Source organism: Heptranchias perlo, chromosome 8 (genome assembly GCF_035084215.1).
Source record: "Heptranchias perlo isolate sHepPer1 chromosome 8, sHepPer1.hap1, whole genome shotgun sequence".
In the NCBI taxonomy this organism is placed as follows: domain Eukaryota; kingdom Metazoa; phylum Chordata; class Chondrichthyes; order Hexanchiformes; family Hexanchidae; genus Heptranchias; species Heptranchias perlo.
This window is the reverse complement of record NC_090332.1, coordinates 28,181,010-28,205,822: the sequence shown is the minus strand read 5'-3', so window position 1 is coordinate 28,205,822 and position 24,813 is coordinate 28,181,010. Positions and strand designations below refer to the sequence as shown.

General features: G+C 42.2%; 1 protein-coding gene across 1 annotated transcript in view; it reads left to right on the top strand.

Annotated features, from left to right (window-relative positions):
* Nucleotides 1-18,966: 18,966 nt before the first annotated feature.
* kcnh1a (potassium voltage-gated channel, subfamily H (eag-related), member 1a) overlaps nucleotides 18,967-24,813 on the top strand; it is a 254,487-nt gene continuing 248,640 nt past the window's right edge. Inside the window, exon 1 of the mRNA XM_067988318.1 lies at nucleotides 18,967-19,039. Within this exon, the coding sequence (XP_067844419.1) occupies nucleotides 18,967-19,039 (73 nt within the window). The remainder of the gene's footprint in view (nucleotides 19,040-24,813) is intronic.

The window sequence follows — 24,813 nt, the reverse complement described above, 5'->3', positions numbered from 1 at the left end:
AATATGCTAGAGTAGGAGCATTGAATCTGATATCAACGTGATGTAGAAGGATGAGCATGCAGGATTTAAAATTGGGAGCTTAGAAGAAGCCTGTTGGGTGTCCACAGCTCACCGGTCCAATGATAATGAATTCCTAGGCCCAATATTAGGTGCACTTTGGGACTATCCGATCCCTGCCCCTGCGTACCTGTTTTTGGGCATGAACGAATATTGAGTGGGAAAGAAGCCGATAGACAATTACAAGAAGTGGAAAGAAAAATCGGATGGGGCATATAATGGACAGCCGATCTGATAGTGCCTGTCATACACCCCCATTGAAGTTGAAAGTTCCACCCATTATTTCTTTTAAATTTTGTCTCTGAGTAATGCCATGACAGACTAATTAGTACATTATATAAAACATCAGATATCAGTTAAAAGGTACAATGACATTTATGAACCACCTGAATTTCATTCTTGTGATTTGTGAATGTCACCTGAACTCTTTGTAATGGCAGCACAGTTCTAACTTGCTTCAAAGCGTCAAATCTCTGTACTATCTTTTTCATAATATCTTTTAGATAGACCAATATTTTGTGAATTCAAAATGGTCTTCAATTAGTTGTTTTCTTAAAATCCCTTTATTTTTGTGAGGTGAAAGCCTTTCTCCGAAGTGCGTTTAAATTTTTCTTTTTCAAATATTTATCCAATTCCCTTTTAAAAACCTCTACCACTGTTCCTGGTAGGCAGTCATCTCCCAATTAACTCACTGCATAAAAAGATTTCTCTTAACCCCTCTCTTTGTTCTTTTGGTGATGATCTTAAATTTATGCCCTCTAGTTCCCATCTCATCAACCAGTGGATATAGTTTGTCTCTATTTACCTTATCAAACCCTTCATAATTTTGAACTCCTCTATCAAACCTCCTCTTCTAGTTTCAATAAAAGCATTTTTGAAGGTTCTTTAATAAATATGACATCATCTTTACTGTTACTAAGACTCAATGTTCCAGTCAACAAGATTGCATTTCAGATACCAATAGGAATTAATCATCAACCAGGCACAATTTAAACAAATATTTGGGTTCATTAAATCCTCAAAAGCTCTTTGCTCTTTTATCTAATCTCCTCACACCTTCATCTCTTTCTCTTCCAATTTAAAATAAATTAAAGAATATGACTGTTAGTAGACCGAACCATAAACACTCTGTAAAGACTATATTGCCTTGTTCCACTCTATGTAGATTTAAGCCCACTGTACCGTTCAACAAACTGTTACTTCATCCAAACAAAAAAGCAAACCTAAAGCAGTTAGGTTGTCCAATAACTTGAGAGTATAAGCTGCAGGCATCAATAATTAGAAAGGACAGTGACTGTAATTTTGCTTCAGTTATTTACTTTGCAGGAAGCAAAAGCAAACAGCAAGGAAACCAGATAGTGCTGAGGATTATTATGTCTTGACACATCCCTGAGAGACCTAGGGGCCAACATTGTTTTTCTGAATGAAGTATGAAAAAAGCATGTTTTACAATATGTTTAACTGTGCTAATGAAACCAAGGGAATGCATAGCTTTTAAACGTGTGATTTGGATATCATGATTTCATTAGAGGCAACAAAAGACTATTCACCAGTTATGACACACCTACAAAAATGATCTTCCAATGCTTCTGCAGCAGTTAGCAAGCCAGTTGACCCCTATAAAGTCTAAGAAGTCAACAATGGGTTGTGGAAATCTTTATAAGATGGCAGTGGGAAGAATTTGAAAGGCTTGTTACAACAACTGGAATCTATATTATTCCAGCAGATGCTGGAAATCTGAAATAAAAACAGAAAATGCTGGACCTGGAAGAGAAGTGGCAGCAAATTAAACACTAATCTGGAAGAGACGTGGTAGTGAATTAAACACTAAACACAGTTCTCCACAGATGCTGCCTCACTTGCTGAGCTTCTCCAGCATTTTTTGTTTTTATTATGGAATCTATATGTCTTTGTCGATGCTGTTCTGAAGAAAGAGGAGGATTGGTATCTTTGAAGGAGGGAGGCCAGCTCTTAACATGCAATGAAGTTACCAAGTATGTCATTACATCACACAGAGAGAAAACAGTATACTGGACTCAGAGAACCTGGGAGAATGGCTGAAGGAAGATCTATATTTAATAAAAACATAAAGATTGACACAGATTTTAGGATGGAATGATTGCAGGAAATGTGCACATGATGGAAAGTTGTAGTTAGAAAAGTGATACTGAAAAAGTGCTGTACTGACACAAAGAAATATTAATGATGTAGCAAGAGCAATATTAGAAGTGAAGATAACAAGATTATGGAAATTATACTTGCCATAATTGGAGAGAAAATGTCCTGAAGGAAGGAACCAGCCCTAGAACCTAGATATCAAAATTCTCACAGAATTAAAAAAATTACACGGTCATCCTATTCAGGAAACAATATGGGGCGGTGGGGGGAAATTCCACTTCCATCTGAATTGTGCACGTAGTCAGTGGAGAGGCTTCGTCGCTTGCCCAAAACCAGTGCTGGGAGGCCCAAGTCAGGTTCGGGCCTCATTTAAATGCTGCTGGTGAACTGTGGCTGCCAAATGAGTGTCCCACTTCAGCTTGCCAGTTGAGGAGGGCGAGAAATTAGTTGGTTCCCAACGCAGGTCCGGGGCTAGGGGTGTGCACAATGTAGGACCCCAATTTGCATATTTAAGTAGCCTTACGTCTATTTCAGGTGGTCGGGCTGCTTGCTTATTTACAGACTTGCCTGAAAATTGCATTGGTCAGGTCTTGGGAATCATTGGGATGGCCGAGGTGCTCCCCCCCACCCATTTTTAACTGCCAGCTTCTTATTTATCTGGCGAGATAATTTTTCTTTCCAAAGGATACTGTGCCAGAAGACCCCAAATGGCTCACCATAGGTTGTGAATGTCTTGCTATTATGCTGGGAGTTCTTCAGGTGCCCCTAAATCACAGCATAACATGCTTTGCATGGTACTGCAAGAAAAAGGCATGCCAGAGTTACCAAGATGCCACCAACCATTCGTTCAGGTCTTGTCACATCTATCTGGGGTTGATGTGGAGATCTGTCTTAGAGTTAGAGAAATAAGAGCTGTTGTTGGTCAGGAAGCCCCTTGTATTATGTCTCCTCAGTTCCTGCTGCTCAAATGCAATCTGTCATCACAATACAAACATATGAAAACGTCAGGCAGGAAAATACTAGCTGGTCCCATACAGTTGTTGTGCCTTATGCATCAGGTCAAGAGACTCCTTATTCCCTACATGCCTTGTAGTCTCCTGGGAGAGGTGAACAACCAGATTAAAAAGCAACAAGTAGAGCAAAGGCAGCAAGAGGAACACGTAGCTGCTCTTCGCCAACTCTGCCATTGCATCTCACCTTTGCAAGCAGCTCAGGGATACCCACTTGGAGACCTGAGTTAGTGAGACTTTGGGAGTTCACATGGTGATGCATAGAGCATGATTGGCCAGGAGGAGCTCGGGGCAGAAGATGAGGAGGCAGTTGTTGCTGACTGAAGGATTGGGTGATGGCTGCTTTAGGCAAAGGAAGCTTGGGACCCAGATCTCAGGGGTCCAGCATTTAAAAGATGCGTTCAGATTATCAAAAACATGAACAAGCAGTGGAGCCATCCCATAATACGTTGCACACGATGGCTCAGTTGGAGGAGTCAACTACCTGCTTCTGTGGCACCATGATGGATGTGCATACAGCCATGCAATCAATCTTGGAGCATATGGTAACTATAGAATAATCTGATGCTTTTCTTCTATGATGTGATCAGGAGAGTGCAGCAGGCACCCATTCATCTTTTCAGTATGTAACTCGAGTAAAGGGTCATTATTAATCCTGCATCACATTAACCCATTCACTTAATGCATGAGGTGTCTAAGTTTCAGTTCATTGGAAGTACATGTTTTGCCTATGGAAATTACGTTGTTGTGGTGTGTATGAATGAAGAGTGTTGAGGAAAGTCCCAATTGTGACAGTAGGAACACCACTTGTGAATGCTCACACTGTTGCTATTGATACTTTGGGTCTAAACTGCAAGAAGCAGTTATGGATGCTTTTAATTCTTTTGGGGGAATATTCCAGACAACTATGAGGAGAGAGTTAGAGAACTCATATATTCCCAGAATTTTCTGCTTTCAAAAAATTAGTGAACATTGTAAGGACATAATTCCAAGTAGTGGCATGTGTGGATTAGTGCAGGACATGGCAGTTGGCACTAATATTAGCAGCAGTTCTGTGCCATCACAAAGATCTGCGCAAGTGGCAGTAGACCTTACCTCAGAAAGTGTTGAGCTCAGAACGAATATATAACAGGAGAGACCTGGCACTGATACAAATTCAATTAGGGTTGGCTGCAGATTGAGATAGAATCATAGAATCATAGAATGGTTACAGCACAGAAGGGGGCCATTCAGCCCGTCGAGCCCATGCTGGCTCTCTGCAAGAGCAATCCAACTAGTCTCACTCCCCCACCCTTTCCCCGTAGCCCTGCAAATTTTTTCCCTTCAAGAACTTATCCAATTCCCTTTTGAAAGCCACAATTGAATCTACATCCACCACCCTCTCAGGCAGTGCATTCCAGATCATAACCACTCGCTGCATAAAAAGGTTTATCCCTATGTCGCCTTTGGTTCTTTTGCCAACCACCTTAAATCTGTGCCCTCTGGTTCTTGACCCTTCGGCCAATGGAAACAGTTTCTCTCTATCTACTCTGCCTAGACCCCTCATGATTTTGATCACCTCAATCAAATCTCCTCTCAACCTTCTCTGCTCTAAGGAGAACAACCCCAGATTCTCCAGTCTATCCACGTAACTGAAGTCCTTTATCCCTGGAACCATTCTAGTAAATCTTTTCTGCACCCTCTCTAAGTCCTTCACGTTCTTTCTAAAGTGCAGTGCCCAGAATTGGATACAATACTCCAGTTGTGGTTGAACTAGTGTTTTATAAAGATTCATCACAACTTCCTTGCTTTTGTACTCTATACCTTTATTTATAAAGCCCAAAAGCCCACCATACTGTATGCTTTTTTAACTGCTTTCTCAACCTGTCCTGCCACCTTCAATAATTTGTGCAAATATACCCCCAGGTGTCTCTGTTCCTGCACCCCCTTTAGAATTGTACCATTTAGTTTATATTTCCTCTCCTCGTTCTTCCTACCAAAATACATCACTTCGCACTTCTCTGCGTTAAATTTAATCTCCCACGTGTCCGCCCCTTCCACCAGCCTCTCTATGTCCTCTTGAAGTCTATCACTATCCTCCTCACTGTTCACTACGCTTCCAAGTTTTGTGTCATCTGCAAATTTTGAAATTGTGCCCTTGTATACCCAAGTCCAAGTCATTAATATCAAGAAAAGCAGTGGTCCTAGTACCGACCCCTGGGGAACACCACTGCATACCTCCCTCCAGTCCAAAAAACAACCGTCCACCACTACTCACTGTTTCCTGTCACTTAGCCAATTTCGTATCCACTCTGCCACTGCCCCTTTTATTCCATGGACTTCAACTTTGCTGATGAGCCTATTATGTGCCACTTTATCAAACGGCTTTTGGATGTCCATATATATCACATTAACCACATTGCCCTCTTCAACTCTCTCTGTTACCTCATCAAAAAACTCAATCAAGTTAGTTAAACATGATTTGCCTTTAACAAATCCGTGCTGGCTTTCCTTAATTAATCCACACTTGTCCAAGTGACTGTTAATTTTGTCCTGGATTATTGTTTCTAAATGTTTCCCCACCACCGAGGTTAAACTGACTGGTCTGTAGTTGCTGGGTTTATCCTTACACCCGTTTTTGAACAGGGGTGTAACATTTGCAATTCTCCAGTCCTCTGGCACCACCCCTTATCTAGGGGTGATTGGAAGATTATGGCCAGTACCTCCTCAATTTCCACCCTTACTTCCCTCAGCAACCTAGGATGCATCCCATCCGAACCTGGTGACTTATCTACTTTAAGTACAGCCAGCCTTTCTAGTACCTCCTCTTTATCAATTTTTAGTCCATCCAGTATCTCAACTACCTTCTCTTTTACTGTGACTTTGGCTGCAAAGATAATGGGATTTTTGCGACTTCCGCAGCTTTTCAGTGCCCTTCGCAGCTAATCGTCCTCACTCCCCCTTCCGATGATGCTCTTTTTCTAGGAGGAAAAGGCCACGTCAGCTAATAACTCCACACAGATGTTCGTGGCTTATAAGGGGACAGCAGAGTAGTAAACCACATTGAGGGTGATTTTTATCCCTGTTTTTGGGCAGGAAGCTGTGCCACTGAATTTTGTGGGACCAGGAGGAGCATAAATTTCCACCTGCTGCATTGAGCGCTAGCAGCTCATTCAAAGTATTGTAATAAGGGCTGACCATGAAAACGTTTGGGCAGGTGGTACAATTGCTCCGCCCACTACCCACCCAATGTGCATTCAAGCTGAAAATCACCTTAAAGGGCGTCATTTTAGCACCCGCTATCGGGTGCGTTCCTGGCGGGGGGGCTCCGAAAATCGGGGAATTCCGGAGCTGGACCGGAGCCCGCCCCAAACCCGCGCACTTCCGGGTTCCCCACTGACGCACCGGCGTGCGCGCGCAGCCCCCGCTGGTGGGAATCCCGCAGGCAATTAAAGCCAGCGGGATGCCACTTGAAAGTATTTATTTAGGTATTTCAGGTCATTAACTGACCTGATTAAGGGATTATGTGAGGAGGGGTGGGATTTTAGAACAAACTGGGACTGTTTCCCACACTGGGGGAAACACTCCCAGGTCAAATGGACGTGTTGCAGCTGTCAGCCTGTGGCAGCTGCAAAGGTCCATTTGACAGGTGTGGGGGGAGACCCTCACCCATTGCAGGAGGCCACTCTGTCACTTGGGACAAAGTTTGGCCTCCACCACCCTCCTCCCGACAGTCAAAGTCACTAACCTGCACACTTACCCCGGAGTCCGGAGTCATGTACCTACCTTGCGGACCCCCTCAGATGTACATCTTGCGGATGGGGGCCGCTGTAGCTGCAGTCATGACCTCCTCGGAGGGCGAACAGCATCACCAGCCTCACCAGCCTCGCCATCCACGCCGTCCACCTCTGACATGTGGAGCTCCACAACAGAGTGCTGTGACACATCCACCTGTACAGCAGGAGGGAGGGCTACCGCAGAGAGAGATGCGTCGCAGAGGGCACTACCCTCACCACAGGGTCCACAGACCGAGGCTCAGCCTCCTGGACCTCTCTGAGCAGCAGTGCACACGGAGGCTCAGATTCACTCGACATGTAGTCGTGGACATCTGCAGCCTCTTTCATGCCGAGCTGCTCCTGGCTGGCCCGAGCACCATCTTCTTACCTGTCGCTGTCAAAGTCACCACTGCCCTCAACAACTTCTCCTCCGCATCCTTCCAGGGTGCAACTGGGGACATCGCCAATGTCTCTCAGTGGTCTGCGCAGAAGAGCCCTGCAGATACACATACACCCAGTCTGCAGTGACACAATGGGTGGCATCAGTTGTGGGTCCTCATAGTGATCCTCAGGAGAGGGCATTATTGCACAGACCAGACAGGATTCGCAAAGACATGGTGGTGCCAATATAATATGTAATGTGAGTTGTTCAGAAATTCAATATAAGCAACACCCATGACAAACCCTCAAACACCCTTGTGCATCCCCTTCATGCTCACGACACGTTTGCCTTACGCTGCCTACTGCACATATGTGATGCATGCCCTGTGGCTGCAGCACAGGTAGTGGCAGGTTGAGTGAGGCTGACCGTGAAAGAGATGCACGAGAGGGTGAGTATGAGATAGAGCCATGAGATTGTATGAGGATTGGGTTGAGTGGTAGTGGCGGGATGAGTACTGGCGAGGTGAGTAGGTGCAGGTAAGATGAGGATGAGGTTTGAGTGGTTATGAGGGGTGATGTGACAGAGTAGTGTTGGCAGTGCTGAAGGAGATGTGGGGTGAGGGCAGTGATGTGGCAGACGGAGTGTAGGGGAAAGACTACATGTACTCACTTTGGCTGACCTACTTAGGTCATTGCAGCGCCTCCTGCACTGTATGCAGGTGGGCGATATGTTGGTGGTGCAGGTGACCTCCTCTGCCACCTCGAGCCAGGCCTTCCTGGTGGCAGAGTCAGGCCGCTTCCTCCCGCCCGCCGGGAGGAAGATCTCTGTCCTCCCCCTCCTCCTCACCCCATGTATTGATACCTGGAGTGAGGCATCATTAAACTGGGAGCAGCCTTCCCCCTGGGCTGCTCCATGCTGTAATTTTTGCTATTTGTTGCAGCATCTGTCAGTGGAGGACTGCCCCTTTAAATAGAGCGCCTCCAGTTGACAGATCTTACTGCGCATGCGCAGCCTGCCCGACGCGCAGATCAGCAGTGGGGAACCCGGAAGACCAGGTAAGTGGATCCAATTAGTGGATTGTCTGCTACAATCGCGCAGGAAGCTGACTAAGTTCACCGGGCGCGTTACCCACGCGCCCGATAGCCCCCCCGCCGAGAACCCGCAGCCCTGCTAACATCGGGCCCATAGTGTCAGTCATGAAACACTAGGGCAATTTTACTGAACTTGCACTTGCAGCAGGAAACTGAACGCAAAGAGAGCACAGGTTCGAAACTCTGAGCTACAGTGTTGTAGCTCAATCTCTACCTGTGCTCCTTTCATACTAGGCGCCTCGCTGGGAGCACATGATCAGTGAATTTACCTCACAGTATCAGTCAGTTACAAACCTGTTGGTAACAATAAGAAATATTAGCATTGTACAGTGAAAATGCATTTGGACTAGATGGGGAGGATGGGAAGATGTAGGTGTATTCAATGGGGTGATCATTAAGGTCTCCATTGCTCATATTTATGTGCAAGATTTACAAATTAGTTATTTAAGCATCGCTCTGCTAATATGTGCTGCTATTGTTAACTGTTTCTACTTAGACTAGCAAATTTCCCATAGCATTGCTCATGTTGAGTCAGGGGGAAGTGGTGCTGGGCTGTGGAAGTGGGGGTGAGGGTGAAAGAATTTAGAATTGTAAAAGATTTACTCAGAGTCAATGAATTAGGATATTTTCAATGCCTCCTGGAAATAAATTGGCCCTGAAATTACTTGAGAGTTCAGCTGGATTCCCACCGTAACCCTGTGCGCTCCCCAGTACTTAATGGAAAGGTCATCTGGAATTTCAGGGCCATTTTTAGAAAATATTTAAGTTTTGGGGTCTGCCCACCAGTAACCTTCACTCCTGATCCTGCCAAAGTATCTGGGGTCTGGAAAGGTCACCTAATTTGAATATTGACAGTGGGTGCCTGTACTACAATGAGTGTATCTTGGGCACCCCCCAGATTTTGGGGTGGGGAGGGGCGGTGGTGCGGCAGCAAGGAAATGTGGGGCTGAAAAGACAGAAGAATGCCAACATTTTTTATGGGGGGGGTTCCAGACTAGAACCCAAACTTGAAACCCCAGGTAAGCCCCCCTTATGCAGCTCCAGTTGCCGGTTATGCCTGGTTCTTCCTAGGCAGAAAGGAAGCCACGAATGAGGAAATTCCCTGCAAGGAAAATCTCTCCTTGGGCCCATCTTCTCCGACATCATGGGCCTTGTTTGGGGCTGATGGAGGTTCCACCCCAAACAGGCCCTCTCAGAAACTCATAGTGGAGGCCAAGACCTGTCGTATCTGGCTTCCAGCCGATTTCCTACCCTCCTCCACTGGACCCTTTGCAGGCTTTCGCCTGGATTGTTAATGCAGCTTTAATGATGATACTAGCAACTGTACTGAAAACATAACATAATTATCTTTCACAACTATAATCTAGGTCACACTTCTGAGCCCAAGCCTGGATGTTGTCCAGGTCTTGTGCATGCGGGCTCGGACTGCTTCATTATTTGAGGGGTTGCGAATGGAACTGAACACTGTGCAATCATCAGCGAACATCCCCATTTCTGACCTTATGATGGAGGAAAGGTCATTGATGAAGCAGCTGAAGATGGTTGGGCCTAGGACATTGCCCTGAGGAACTCCTGCAGCAATGTCCTGGGGCTGAGATGATTGGCCTCCAACAATGACTGCCATCTTCCTTTGTGCTAGGTATGACTCCAGCCACTGGAGAGTTTTCCCCCTGATTCCCATTGACTTCCCGTGCTTTATTTAATGAGTAGTTAAATACAGTGTTTGGGTTTGAGTTGAATGGCATGTAGCAATGAGAATATACTTGGAGACCAGAAGACCAGTGTAAACACTTACAAACTCACCAGAGATTAACTGCCCAATTCAGCTTGCAAGAAAACAGAAAAAGAGGTGCTTAAATACAACAATGTGGAGATTTATTTTGCTCACATTTACATCTAAAGAAAGCTGTTCAAATAAAGCCAGCAGGGGGTGCTTGAACACAATGAAGTTGGAGCACTACAGTATTATCATTGGCACCTCAGCCAGCAGTTCAGAGATAGCAACCATTGGCTGCTTATGGCCATTACAGACAGCAAGTTGCATTTTTAGGGTCATATCTGAGGCATATGTTTAAAATGTAGAGAGAAGAGGTTGACAACACAACTTACACTTTAACAGAATAAAAGTGGTGAGATTACAGCTACTAAGTTAACATTCACTTTAAGGTTTGCTTTGAGCCAGTAAAGGTGAAATAAACTTCTTAAGAAATACAGTACAAACTATTTATAATGGCAACTTGCTTTGTCCACTATGACTGATGTCAATTCTAACTGGGAAGTGACTAAAAAATAAATCACACAATGCAGCCTTAGTGCACAGCGTGTAACAGATGTTATGGTCCTCAAAAACAGCATGGGTTGGCCACTTTCCCTACAACAAGCTTTCTTTTTTTTCTCTGTTACTGTCATATTGCAGCAGCAAAGTACAGACAGCATCCTTTTCTATTTTCTGTCCCTGTGGCAGTTATGATTTAAAATCCAGAGTTTCATTCCTTATGTAGTGATAAAACAGTCCTCTCTCTTCACAATTAAAAATGCTGGCTGGATCAGAACCCTCTAGAACCTGTGAAGAAAACATCCTCAGGTCAAAAGTCTGCATTTGTTCTGTTTGTCTAGACAAGCTGATATTTCTTCCCACTACAACCAACAAACCAACAAAATAATAATATTTTTATTACACATAGTTTTGGAAAACAGATGTTGTCTGGTTTACCCAACTGTATGTACAAACTTCGACTGTTATAGGTGAATTAAATTGTACCTGGTCTTTTCTAAATGTTGTTTAGTTTTATTCATTTAAGTAGGTTATTACACATCATAATATCTATTGCATTTAAATTGTAATATTGTGTATTGTACTATTGTAGATAGTCAAAATGAAAGATCAGAGTGAAATGAAACGAGATTAAAATCTCAATGATGGAAATCAGCGATTTAAACTAATATTAGGAATAACCGGCAAAATAGAATTTGTTTACTGTTTTAGAGATAAGTTCTTACTGCAATCGTAATCAAGAGCTCAATAGTAATGTAAATATCTAGCAAGTATGTAATAGAGTTAAGGGAAAAAAAAAGCTTTACCAGGATTCAAAAGTTTGTCAACAGAGGTGAAAATAAAACCCTCAACATCGAATGGTGGCAGTTGTGAGGTGTGGGTGTTAGTGGTTGTTAGTATAACAGGAGAGTATATAGTTTATATTACACTAAATGTGGGTTTTGGAAAGCAAATGCCACCAAAGCACACAGGGCAAGTGCTATTAGTAGAGAATGCATACACGATGTCCCAGGAAGCAGTTGGTTGGGTTATAGCCAGTACTTAGTGTACTTTGATGAAATATTAGTGGGAATCACTGAGTGACTCATTGCCATTTTATTAACAGCCATTATAATATTTAATTTAAGCTTTTGCACATTTTGTGCAGGAGCACTGTAAGCTGGCCTAAAAGATTGCGGACTCGTATGAGATTTGGTACGAATCTACATCTACAGGATGCATTGCAGCAACTCGCCAAGGCTTCTTCGACAGCACCTCCCAAACCCGCGACCTCTACCACCTCGAAGGACAAGGACTGCAGGCACATGGGAACAACACCACCTGCACGTTCCCCTCCAAGTCTCACACCATCCCGACTTGGAAATATATCGCTGTTCCTTCATCGTCGGAGGGTCAAAATCCTGGAACTCCCTACCTAACAGCACTGTGGGAGAACCTTCACCACACAGACTGCAACGGATCAGGAAGGCGGCTCACCACCACCTTCTCAAGGGCAATTAGGGATGGGCAATAAATGCTGGCCTTGCCAGCGATGCCCACATCCCATGAACGAATAAAAAAAAGTATTCCCCACCCTATTTCTTGGCTTCTGATTACTGTTCAGTGCTAATGGGACTAATCTCAGCCGCTGCAAAATATGGGCTTGATTCCCCTCTTTAGGGTGGAGTTCTGGCAGGATGGAGCTTCCGCCTACCCCTCCGAATGCGTCTCAACCCTGGCCTGGGTTGGGGTTCATTATTAATACACTGTGGATTCAGTGGGATTCCTGTTGTCAAGAGTGAGCCTGCCAGTGTCCAGCTAAAAAATCCCAGTGGTGCTGCAGCGGCTACGCATTTTAAAGAGGCAAAGACCTCTGAAGATCAGGCAATTGGCAGAGACTGAGGCCTACATAGGAAGGTTAGTGGGAGCCGGATTGGAGGCTCTGTCCTTCATTTGGGCCATTACCACTGCATCCCCATGGTGGTCCCTGGAAGCTGTAGTAACTGTGCCGGATGTCAGGAAAATCCATTGGGGACCAGGGCTTTGCACCCCTGCCACAATTTGCATGTAGTAAGTGGGGAAGAAGCAGCCAGTGGCGGTCCAGGTTGGGTAGGGGAGAGGGAAATCCAGGTGAGGGCAGTGAGGTGACGGTAAGTCTTATCGCCAGAATTTTCCCTAATTCTCTGCCACTTTCCTGCCCCTTTTCAGGTGGGGTTATGGAGGAAATTCTGGCTCCATGTCTCTTCATCCATAGTTACTGAGGAGGAGGGAGGGATTCCTATTTTCCCACATTTGCTATGAACATACATATACACCTGGTTGAAATCTTTACGTACATTGTTTTGGAAGTGTATACAGCTTACACGCATAAAAGAATTGTAAACAATTTTACAACACCAAGTTATAGTCCAGCAATTTTATTTTAAATTCACAAGCTTTCGGAGACTTCCTCCTTCCTCAGGTAAAGGAAGGAGGAAGTCTCCGAAAGCTTGTGAATTTAAAATAAAATTGCTGGACTATAACTTGGTGTTGTAAAATTGTTTACAATTGTCAACCCCAGTCCATCACCGGCATCTCCACAGCATAAAAGAATGATATGGGCGAAACTAGCTGTGTCTTAGCAGTGAACACTGCTTACAGCTTTTGCTAAAGCGGGAAGCTGATGCTCAATAGAATGATTGAAATCAGAGTTTCTAAGTTTGTTGTAAACATAAATCTGTGGGAGGACAAAATGCAGAGGCAGAAACTATTCAAAGGGATTTGGAGAGGTTTGACATATCAGGTAATGATTGACAAATTACATTTGATGCAGATAAATGCAAGGTAATTTATATATGTGGGAAAACTGTAACTATAAGTACACATTAAATAGCATCCTGAAGGTCAGAGACACCTTGCTTGGGAGAAGCTCCTTAATTGTCATTATATTCATATGGTTAGTTACTAATTGACTTGGTTTTCAAAGTTATGTTTTGAAGTTCCATCACATATTTGAACACTAATAAATGCTAGAAAGTATGATGTGAAATATAGTGCTTGAATTAGGATTGCTATAAATTGCAAATAAAAATAACTAATTGGGAAATTTTGTACCACTCCACAGAATGCATAATTATTCACTCAGCAATCCAATCTAAAGACAGACTGAAAATATATGCTTTACACAATTATGTTAACCTTCTAAAATATACTCCTACCTTTATGGTTGAGGTGAAACGCATACACCGTCCTTAACAAGGTAACATTTTCAGCTTTATTTAAGTGTTATATTCAGACTTTATACAATCAGAGTGAACAGGATGTGGTTCGACATATTGAAATTCAATGTTTGGATCAGAAATAAACTTAAATTTTAGAGTTGTTTGCAAAGAAGGTGAAGCAGAAAAATAGCTTGTCAGTCATGCATAGAATCAGAGCAGATAATCTTTCCTGTGACCAGCAGGACAGCAACTGCGCGCAGTGCCACTTCCCTTTCAAACTAGATAATGTAAGTGCTGGTGGTTTGAATGCTGCCAGTAAAGTATTGCTGGTGTAGAGCTATGCATTGATCACTCTCACCACTGAGACAAGCAGTTCTGGTCTAGTGATTCAAGTGGAGGACTAGAATGGGGAGTTCTTTTACACATTGCAACTCAGAGATTTATCAAAGTACATGGGTTACAGTATATAAGCTACTTCACCAAGCTCCCCTGATGGCTCAGTGAGTTTATCCAATGAGTAGTTACATCACACAAATGAGAGCAGTGCCAGATTTAATCCCAGCTCTGTTCTAGGTTAGCAGATCTCATACACCTTTTAACTTATGTCCCAGAATCCAAAAGAGCGACACTAAAAATGGCCTCTGTGCAAGGCTGACCTGTATTTATATTGTCATCAGGTGCCCCTTCCCTTTAGGCCTGTTGGAGGCTGATTTTGAAAAGAAAGACCCTTTCTGTGTGTGTGTCACAATGCACCAAAGTTGCAATGAGTTTCTGTGCACTTATGAGAGGAATGCATTTATTAGCTGTTCAAGGGGAAGTGTGGCTGGAAAATTGCATCAAGGTAGGGGCAGGCCCGGGAATTGACACTGAGATAGTTTTGTGTGTAAATGTGCCTGCATCATGGTGTTATCGTGCATCACAACATAAGTGTACTGACAAACTGAACAGGTTCAGAACATTTAGCAGGCCAAAAGATCAGGTGGTAATCCATCAATAGATTGCAATATCCAGAAAATTTTGATTCTGTGCTGCTGTTATTTTTGTGGATAGTAAACTGTGTATGTTCAGGAGTGCCTCTGATGGTGGTTGAAATGCATACCAACCATCAATGGCACTTCTTCAAGGTAAAAGAGGAATAGACAGGGTGGCAGCAGGGTGCTACAATTGGCTTCAGCACCTTGGGATAGGTAAGGAAAGTTTAGCATGGTTGCCACTTTTGAATGCTATCCAGTGATCACCACTGGAAGTGTGCCTGTATAGACATTGGATGAAGACAATATTGAGTTTAGCTGTGATGTCCTCTACAGCTGATTTGTCAGCCAATTGGGCACAGTACTAGAAGGCACCCAGCACCCGTGGAACTACACACCAGCATGGAGTCAATAACATTGGGAGAGGAATGGAGAGAAAATTGATTAGAAGAAAATGAAGCAACATTTTTTTTAAAGAACATGAGAACATAAGAACTAGGAGCAGGAGTAGGCCACACAGCTCCTCGATCCTGCTCCATCATTCAATAAGATCGTGGTTGATCTTCAACCTCAACTCCACTTCCCGCACCAATTCCCATATCCCATGATTCCCTTAGAGTCCAAAAATCTACTGATCTCACTCTTGAATATGCTCAACGACTGAGCATCCACAGCCTTCTGGGGTAGATAATTCCAAAGATTCAAAACCCTCTGAGTGAAGATTTCACAAGAGATGTTACAAATCTGTTAAAATTAAATTATTACTTATTCTTATGTTCTTGTGGGTGGATTAAACAGCCAATGTTAATATAATTAGGGTGGTACAAACAAACAATTTCAATGGTCCTTGTGCTCCCCATGAACTGAAATGAAAATGAGCATATTGCATCCACCATGTTATAAAAAGGGTCAAAGTGCAGTTGTGCAGGATTATGTAGCTGTAGTGCTCTAAGCCTGCAGCAGAGAAAATGTCAGCCCTGATACAGGTGCAAGAATGCTCCTCAATTTTTTGTTCTTTAATTTTTTTATTAAACGAGTACATCTGAAAAAAAAGGCCAGAATTTACGGTAGCCAGCGAATGAACGGCACCTGCCGTTCATTAGACTTGACCTTGCCCACATACTTTGAATGAGCTTTTGCACTGGAAGTTGCTGTAAGTTAGAGATCCAAACAGTGCAGAGCCCTCTAGGACCTGTGTTAACAAGGCAAGCAACTGTATATCTCCTTAACAATCAGATTGAAGAATCGTTGGAATGTCTCTAGTGCCAGGCAATGACCATCTCCAACAAGAGAGAGTATAACCACCTCTCCTTGACATTCAATGGCATTACCATCACTGAATCCCCCACAATCAACATCCTTGGGTCACCGTTGACCAGAAACTTAACTGGACCAGCCACATAATTACTGTGGTTACAAGAGCAGGTCAGAGGTTGGGTATTCTGCGGCGAGTGACTTACCTCCTGACTCCCCAAAGGCTTTCCACCATCTACAAGGCACAAGTCAGGAGTGTGATGGAATACTCTCCACTTGCCTGGATGGGTGCAGCTCCAACAACACTCAAGAAGCTCCACACCTTCCAGGACAAAGCAGCCCGCTTGATTGGCACCCTATCCACCTCCCTAAACATTCACTCCCTTCACCACCGGCACGCTGTGGCTGCAGTGTGTACCATCCACAGGATACACTGCAGCAACTCACCATGGCTTCTTCGACAGCACCTCCCAAACCCGCGACCTCTACTACCTAGAAGGACAAGGGCAGCAGGCACATGGCAACAACATCACCAGCACGTTCCCCTCCAAGTCACACACCATCCCGACTTGGAAATATATCACAGTTCCTTCATCGTCGCTGGGTCAAAATCCTGGAACTCCCTACCTAACAGCACTGTGGGAGAACCTTCACCACACGGATTGCAGCGGTTCAAGAAGACGGCTCACCACCACCTTCTCAAGGGCAATTAGGGATGAGCAATAAATGCTGGCCTTGTCAACAACACCCACATCCCATGAACGAATAAAAAAAATTGTTAATGAACAGCGCAGAGTCTGAATCAGGGAGTGTAAGTTAGAATAGTGAATTCAATGGTACAGGTACAGAAGCGAAGTAAAGAGATGGAAAAAAAAACTGGATTAAGAGAGACATAAGAGACAGAAAGAAAAAGTAAAAAAAGTATTAACTTTTAAAAAAAATCTTCAACAACAATTAAAAGCTGAAGGAATGAGATTCCACACTTGTAAAAGTTAATTTTCAGTGCCAGAGAGATTGTTTTGCAGTAATTATGACTTATCACACTGTTAAAAAGGATACTTAGACTGAAAAGGACAAGCCCTAACTTTCTATGGCGAGTTTAGTTCATATCTACCATGCAAATACAGGAACTTCATGCCGTTCAATGTATTTGAATGGTGAGTCAGACAGTGAGATGCCATGTTCGCAAAGCTGATGGCAGAACGGCACATCTCGGACAACAAATTCTGGATTTTCATGTTTAACCTGCCCTTGCCTGAAGTTGCTGTCCGATTTGTGCATAAATAACGGTGAGCGCTGTTAGCTTCAATGTTATTTTGATAGTAAATCCTGGCCCAATATGTTCAAGAATCTGGCAAATTGTTAGTGGCAGATTCGTAGTAAGTATTCCATCATTTATAATCTGCTTATGATAGTTTGTTCCTTTAAAAATAAATTCCGTAAAAAAATTTACAATAAAATAAACAATCTGATAACAAATTGGAAAGGCAAGAATTACCATAAGAATTATTCTAAGAGGAGTGGACCACACTCATTGTTTATTAATGTATGTTCCTTATGCACATTTCTGTCATCTTTCCAGAGTTACTGTACATATTGACTCAAAAAACAGGCTAACATTATGCTGCTGGAGGTATTGGAGTTGGTGCTGGGATATGCATTTGGACGATGCTCGCTTCTCAAAGAAGGCATTGATTCTGCTTGAGTTGGTTAGTCATCCATTGGTTAATCTATGTCATCAGCCAGAATTTAGTGCCTGTATGCTGCTCTGAAGCTGGCCGTTCATTACCGTATTAAGAGTAGTATCTGTAGATCTAGATTTTAATAAACGTGTGCCAACGGCATGCATCCCAGATACCCAAAGGTTGGTCACCCTGTAGCTCAACACAGACTGATGACATTGTCTCATGAAGTGTTGTCCACACTAAATATAAGAAAATACAAAAGTATGAAATAAGGAAAGTGGATTTTGCCCATCAAACCTCTTCTTTCCAATGGACTGCATATAATTTGTCCAATGACGGATTGTACCAAACTTATAGTTTTCTCCCTGACCCCAAGAGCTAACTGAGCAAACTCTAGAATATCAATATAACTTTGGAATCTACATTATTAGCCCTGACCATTTGCTGTCCATGAGTAACATTCTCACGGTACACTCTGGAACATTTGATAATGTGATGGACCAGGTTACCATTCTCCATGGCACTGCCAAGAAGCACCGCTGAGGATGGGTACTAACCTGGGCTGCTTTCCCTCTTGTATTTGCACGTATTGCTGAGAGAGAAAGCTGCAGGCATTGAAGAGATGTAAGAGCTAGATTTACAATCACAGCGAGCGAGACAATCCCAAACCCATTTTAGAAACCCATGTACCTATGTTCAAAAATAGATTTACAATCAAAGGTGGTTACATTTTGAACAAGTGAGACTCAACAAATTGGTATAAAATGCTGATGATGCCTTGACTCGTTCTCAGGTAGATGCACACAGGGGCTCTAAATGAAGAGAAGCAGATGGGGCTAAGGGTGAAGCGAAACACGAGTTCCGATGGATCAATTTCGTGTTGCATTTATTAGGTGGTTGCGGGGCGGGGGGTAGTGACCGCGCACGCGCTCAAGCGCGCTCCCGGCTCCAGCCTAGGTGCTCGCTATCAGTGCGCGTCCTCGCGGCGTGTGAGAGGCGGGCGGTAAATAGCAGCGGCACGAGGAGGCGGGGGAGAGAGGGAAAGGCTCCGCCGAGCTCCTTGTTCCACGTACAGTCTGCGCCGTTACCATGAGCAGGGAAGATCGAGAGCTGCAGCTTGCGTCCCGCTCTCCTCATCGCACCAGCTCTGCCACTGCAGCATTGCCATCAAGCCCACTGAGGAGAGAGGATGGCGGGGGGAAGGAAAGGACTTGTTGCCCCTCAAAACACTTTTTTGGAAAATATTGTCAGGCGCTCTAATGGTAAGCGGGAGGAGGCTCCCTATCTGTGCTTTATTAAAAGTTATTTTTTTTTGGGGGGGGGAGCTAAAAAGTGCAATTTTGTTTTTCTTTTAAAAACGGCAATATTGCTCTGGGTTATCTACGGGTTCTTCGACCTTTGAACTGATTTGCAAGTACCCAGCCGACTCTCATTACTGTTGATACTAGTTGTAGGAAAATAAAAGGTTTTTGGTAATTGTTTTTGTTACTGTGTGAATGCAGCATCGGCAGTAGTATGGGCTGCTGCCCACGTTATGCGGGAGGTTGGCAGACAGTTCAAGTGCAGCAATTGGAATGCATGCCTTGACCTGAATTGTCGTGTTTCCCCCCCCCCATCCCCCTCCACTTTGTGTGGACTCCCACCCTCGGAGTCATCTGAATCATGACAACGGTGTAGCATAAATGCTTTTAAAACACACCAATTGAAATTGGGCGTCCTGCAGTGTTTAAGATCGGTGAACATTCAATGCAGCAGCCAGCGAGCCTGCGAACGCTGCAAGTTTTTTTGCAGTCAAAAGATGTAAACTCTCCCCGGGATGGGGGAAGGAGGAATGTTGTAATTATGAACATTGAATGTCCGAAACAATCAAATATTTTAAAAGATTTTGAAGAATTTCCTCTTTTTCTGGATATGACTAAATACCTGGCTCCGATTTAACCAGCTTCCGAAAATAATGAAATAGGAAAAAATGTTTGTTTTTGGAAAATTCCGTGCTCAGAGTCGTTGTGATTCGAATAGCAAAAGGTTTTTTTTTGTTAGACTGCCCATATTTATTCCGCTCCAAATAAAAGGCACATTGCCAAAGGAGAAAAACACGAATCTTCCCATTTATATCACCTGCATTTCATCAGAGTCAGCATATTTGATAATTGAGGAAATCGAGCGGAGTTACAATGAGACATGGACGTATTTGAATAGATCTTTGTAATGTTGGTATAGTGTTAGTACGTTGTTAATAGAGTAAATGCTGTATAATAGCGAATACTATAGAAATACGTACAGTAGACAGCGACACTGCATGATCAAAGGGAAGCATTGTTGTTAGGTGGTGGTGATTTTGTTTTTGTGCGTTTATTTTCGTTCCAGCGGTTTTCTTTCCTATCGGTGGCTGGAAAGGAATTATCTGATAGTTTGAAAGATAAAGACCAATGCACAGGTCAGGTAATTCTAGAAATATCTACACAATCTAGTTCCAACTTCGTCCTGTTTGCAAAAGAAAATAGTAGTAATATATTTAGGGTGGGATGTTCCATGGGATCATAATACTCGTTTCATTTGGATATGCAGTTATGTATAATCCTTTTGTATTTTATTAATGCTAATACTTTATGAAACTTCATAGCCACATACCAATAATGTAATTTTTTAAAAGATGAATTATTTAAACAAATGATCTCTATTCAGGGTACTAACTTTCTGTACAATTTGGGGATATGTTTTACTAACTTCATTTCACATAGGAAATTCTGCACATTATGTAGTCTTAAAGTATATAGATTATTCTTTGACCCATGTAAAACCAGAACAACTTACAGTAAATACACTTTGTCATTTCATATTTGTAGATGATTGGGAAACCCTTTTGATGATACTCGTTTGTTTTCTTTGGCTCATTGTTAGTCCCTACTGAGGTTCAGTGATGCAGAGGAGATCTAAGATCAATAGGACTCAGGAGTCCATTGAAGGATCAGATACAGATTTACTGCAACTAAGAGATACCTGGAAGAGTTTGCAAAGGAAATATGAATAACATTTTTGTCCCTTTTTTTGTGCATTGGCAGTCAATGATGTTTAGTTTGTTGTTTTGGATGTGGCTAAGAATATGCCTATTGAAGCATGATGTCAGGAGTTCTATGAGCAGATGTTTTATGTGTTTTGCAAATTATTTGATGTTATTTAAGCAGAGTTTAATGAATGATTTATAGCAGGTTTTATCCTGAAAAAGGAAATGGAGAACTGAACGTTTTTTTATCTTGATGTACCCATTCCGGCATAGAACTTGCTTGGTCATTCTCTAACTTTAAGTAGATAATTCTGAGTTCAACACTTTCATATTATTTTAAGTAAATAATTTCACCCCACTATTGGTAGTTAATGATGCGTTTATTGTTTTGGATGCTACTTTTCTGTTCTGATTTTGTTGGTAAGTTTTAAAAAAATTAGGATTACTTTTTCACTCCATAAACCTGTACCAGGAATTAGTACACATATTATATACAAGTGATCTGATTGGCCAAAGGAATGAGTATTAATAAATGATAAATGGCCACATTCCTATCAGATCAAAAGCAATATGATGCAAGTTCTTAAGCAGACCCTATGGGCTTCTGCTTGCTTTTGTCCTGCTTACTAATAGTTGTAATGTGAACTCCAAAACCTTTTATGTTAGACTGGAGGATTTGAGCTGATTAAAGTACTTGGCTGAACCTCATGCTCTAATCAGCTGTCAGTCACCTATTGCAGTACATAGCATAATGGAATGTCCATTATAACCAAGACTGCTAACATGCTGACCTAAATTATGTTTTACTGAATCATGCGTTTTTGGGGTTGTGCACACATTGTTTATCAAAACCTAAAACTAGTATTTTATTACCTAGTCAATGATTTTTTTCATAGAAAAAAAGTGATTGATAAACAGATGTCAGTTCGAATAACGTATCTACACTTAAAAATAATATTGAATTCTCTAAAGGTTTTTCCTTGATGAAACTCAGTCAAGGCTATTGGCTTTTTACAGCAATAAATCTACAAAACTCATGTTAATATCGTTTCAGGTAATTGCATATTGACTTACTGTTTGGTAATGGTCTTTATAAGTTATGATTGTCTCATTTTGGTAGAAAAAAAGTAATTTGTTTAAGAGTAGATAGAAATAAGTTTGTGACTTACAATCGTTCAGCAGTATTGAAAGAGACAGGAGCAGTGGCAGAAATAGAACAATAAACAGGGATTAAACCATATCATGCACCCTATGAAGATTATGGTAGCAATTTTCTGTTAAACTACGATAAAAACTGGTTGCACAGAGACTGTTTCTTCAGAGATGGTGAGTTCTAGCAATTCTGTCATGATTGTTAAAGACCAATAATTCATGTCACAGTATGGTTTAATTCAGTATCTGTGGAGTATGATGTGTAATAGGCAGACTGGAGTTTTTATTGATGATTGATTTGCTGCAAGTTGAACTTGTGTCGGCCACACAAGAGCTCTGGGTATATGTACTTGGATATATTTACAGAGCTCTGCTGCCCTAGTGACTGATTTGTAATGTTCAGTGAGAGCGGCTGAGAGCCTCTGCTTTCTCCAACATTAAAGAATTGAAAAGTAAGTTTATAAAGTCTCTCTGAGGCGCAACAGATTGCCTGGACACTTCTATGAAGTCAATGGAAATAAAAATCGGGAGAGATGTAAAATGGGCTGCCGATTCATTATCACCCATTTTACACTATCACACGAAGTCAAAATTACCCCCGTTGTTCCCAACTCCTATTTACCTTTCAACACAACACAATTCCTCCCGTCATATTTTAAACATTATAAAGACAACACAGTTTAAACAAAGATAGAACGAGCAATATTTTCTTAAGGAATCAATATAATTTAACAGTTTTACTAGTCAACTCTTTAAGGATGGCTCTAAATTCTGGTTGTGTGGAAGTTATTTAAATATATGTTATAAATTGTCACATTGCTTGTGTACGTTGATGAGGGCTATTTACCAATATCTGCAGCCGGTTTCACAAAGTTGAGAGACCTGCTATGGAATAGCATTTCATAACACAAAGAAAGGCACAGTGTCAATATCAGTGGCTCATGAGTCTCATGTCTCTCTTTATTGATTTTAACTGAGATTAGTTTCAGGTTTACTGAGCCAGGATAGAAGATGGCTGTTCTGTGTTTTTTATAAATAGGCCAATTTATCAAAAAAGTTGAACATTCATTGAGTCCTATGTTTGATTGTATAGTCTCTCACATGTCTGCAGCAGTGTTGTCCAATACATTAGCCACTAGCCACATGTGGCTAATTTGGAACTTAGATGTGGCTAATTGCATTTCTGATTAGTAAATAGAAAATGAGTAATGGACACCATTGTTGAACATGTGATCTCAATACTCATATTTGTACAGCGTATATATGCCTACATTAACATTTTTGTTAATTTGTTGGTAAAATGGTAAGACAAAAAGCAGAGCAAGTGTTTTTTAATCATTGTATGTACTTTTCTTCCTTGGTTACTGCTCATTGGTTATCTGCTAAAATGATGTGTAACACAGGTGAAACTGCCAGACTTCAGCACCATGGAAACACCAGCAATATTGTATGGAGAGGGGAGCTGTGATCATGGTCAGCTTAACCAATCTAAATAACCATTCCAGGCCAGCAGAAGAAAGCAAGCCCAATAACAGCAGCTCCAACAGGGCAAATCATGGCAAAGGGCGAGCAGCATTTCACCACATTCTGGATGGAGAGCAGGGGTGTGTCTGATAAATTCATGCCAGAATTCCAAACTTTGATGAAAGAGAAAGACTACAGATTTTTGCACTGAACGGTGGTAGATGTTTGTTTAGTAATTATACATGTGAAACATATTTACTTGTATTGTGTTTGAGGCTTTTTCTACTAAATTTAGTGCATGTGGCTAGAATGGTGTCGCCCTGGCTACACTTATGGCTATTGGACAATATCGTGCTATTGGACAATATCGTTCTATAGGATGTAAAGGAAGCCTTTCGACTAACTTCTTGAATAAGAGAACTCCCTTTTCAAATGCTTTAAAATTAGAATAACTTTATCATAATAGTTCCTGTAGCTGTCATGTATGCCAAGTCTGTTGTTTATGTTGTGTCTGTCTGTCAATTTTCTTCCTCATTGGTTAATATCTTCTTCCTCATTGGTCAAAGCTGTGTATTTCTCCTTTCCAATTGCTCATCAATCATACTAAGCAAAATTTTTATCCTCAATTTCAATTTTCTCTCCAATCACATTCAAGCAAAAAATTCTACCGTATAACATTTCAGCAAACAAATCTCCAATGCGTAGCTGCCATGACAGTTCCTCAGCCACTCTACCATATAATAAAAATAAAACACTACATACCAAACACAAAAAAAAATTCAAAATTACTAAGTTATTCCAATGTGACTGCAACAACTCACCTCTTCCAGAAAACCAGCATAACTCACCATCTGGAACGTGATTGTGATCTTCACCCATGAGACTTTGTCAGTGACATGATTGTTTCATCGGCTGCAACTTAACACAAAGGAGGGGTCTGCACAAATCGACCTTCCAATAGAGAGGCTCTGACTCCTCAGCCTGACAGTTACCAGCGGGACTCCCGCAGTTCACCAGGCACTGAAATCTCACTCAACCACAGATGATGGGTTTAGTCTTGGGCAACGGGCAAAGAAAAAAGAAAGACTTGCATTTCTATAGCGCTTATCACGACCTCAGGATGACCCCAAGCGCTTTACATCCAATTCTGTACTTTTGAAGTGTAGTCTCTGTTGTAATGTAGGAAATGCGGCAGCGAATTTGCACACAGCAAACTCCCACAAACAGCAGTGTGATGATGACCAGACAATCTGCTATAGTGATGTTGGTTGAGGGATAAATATTGGACAGGATACCGGGGAGAACTCCCCTGCTCTTCCTCAAAATATCTCTCTAAAGCGCACGCACCCACACACACCTTCCAACACCAATCGGAAACAGAAACCTTGGCTTAATGTTGTCTTCCCTAGCCCAGAG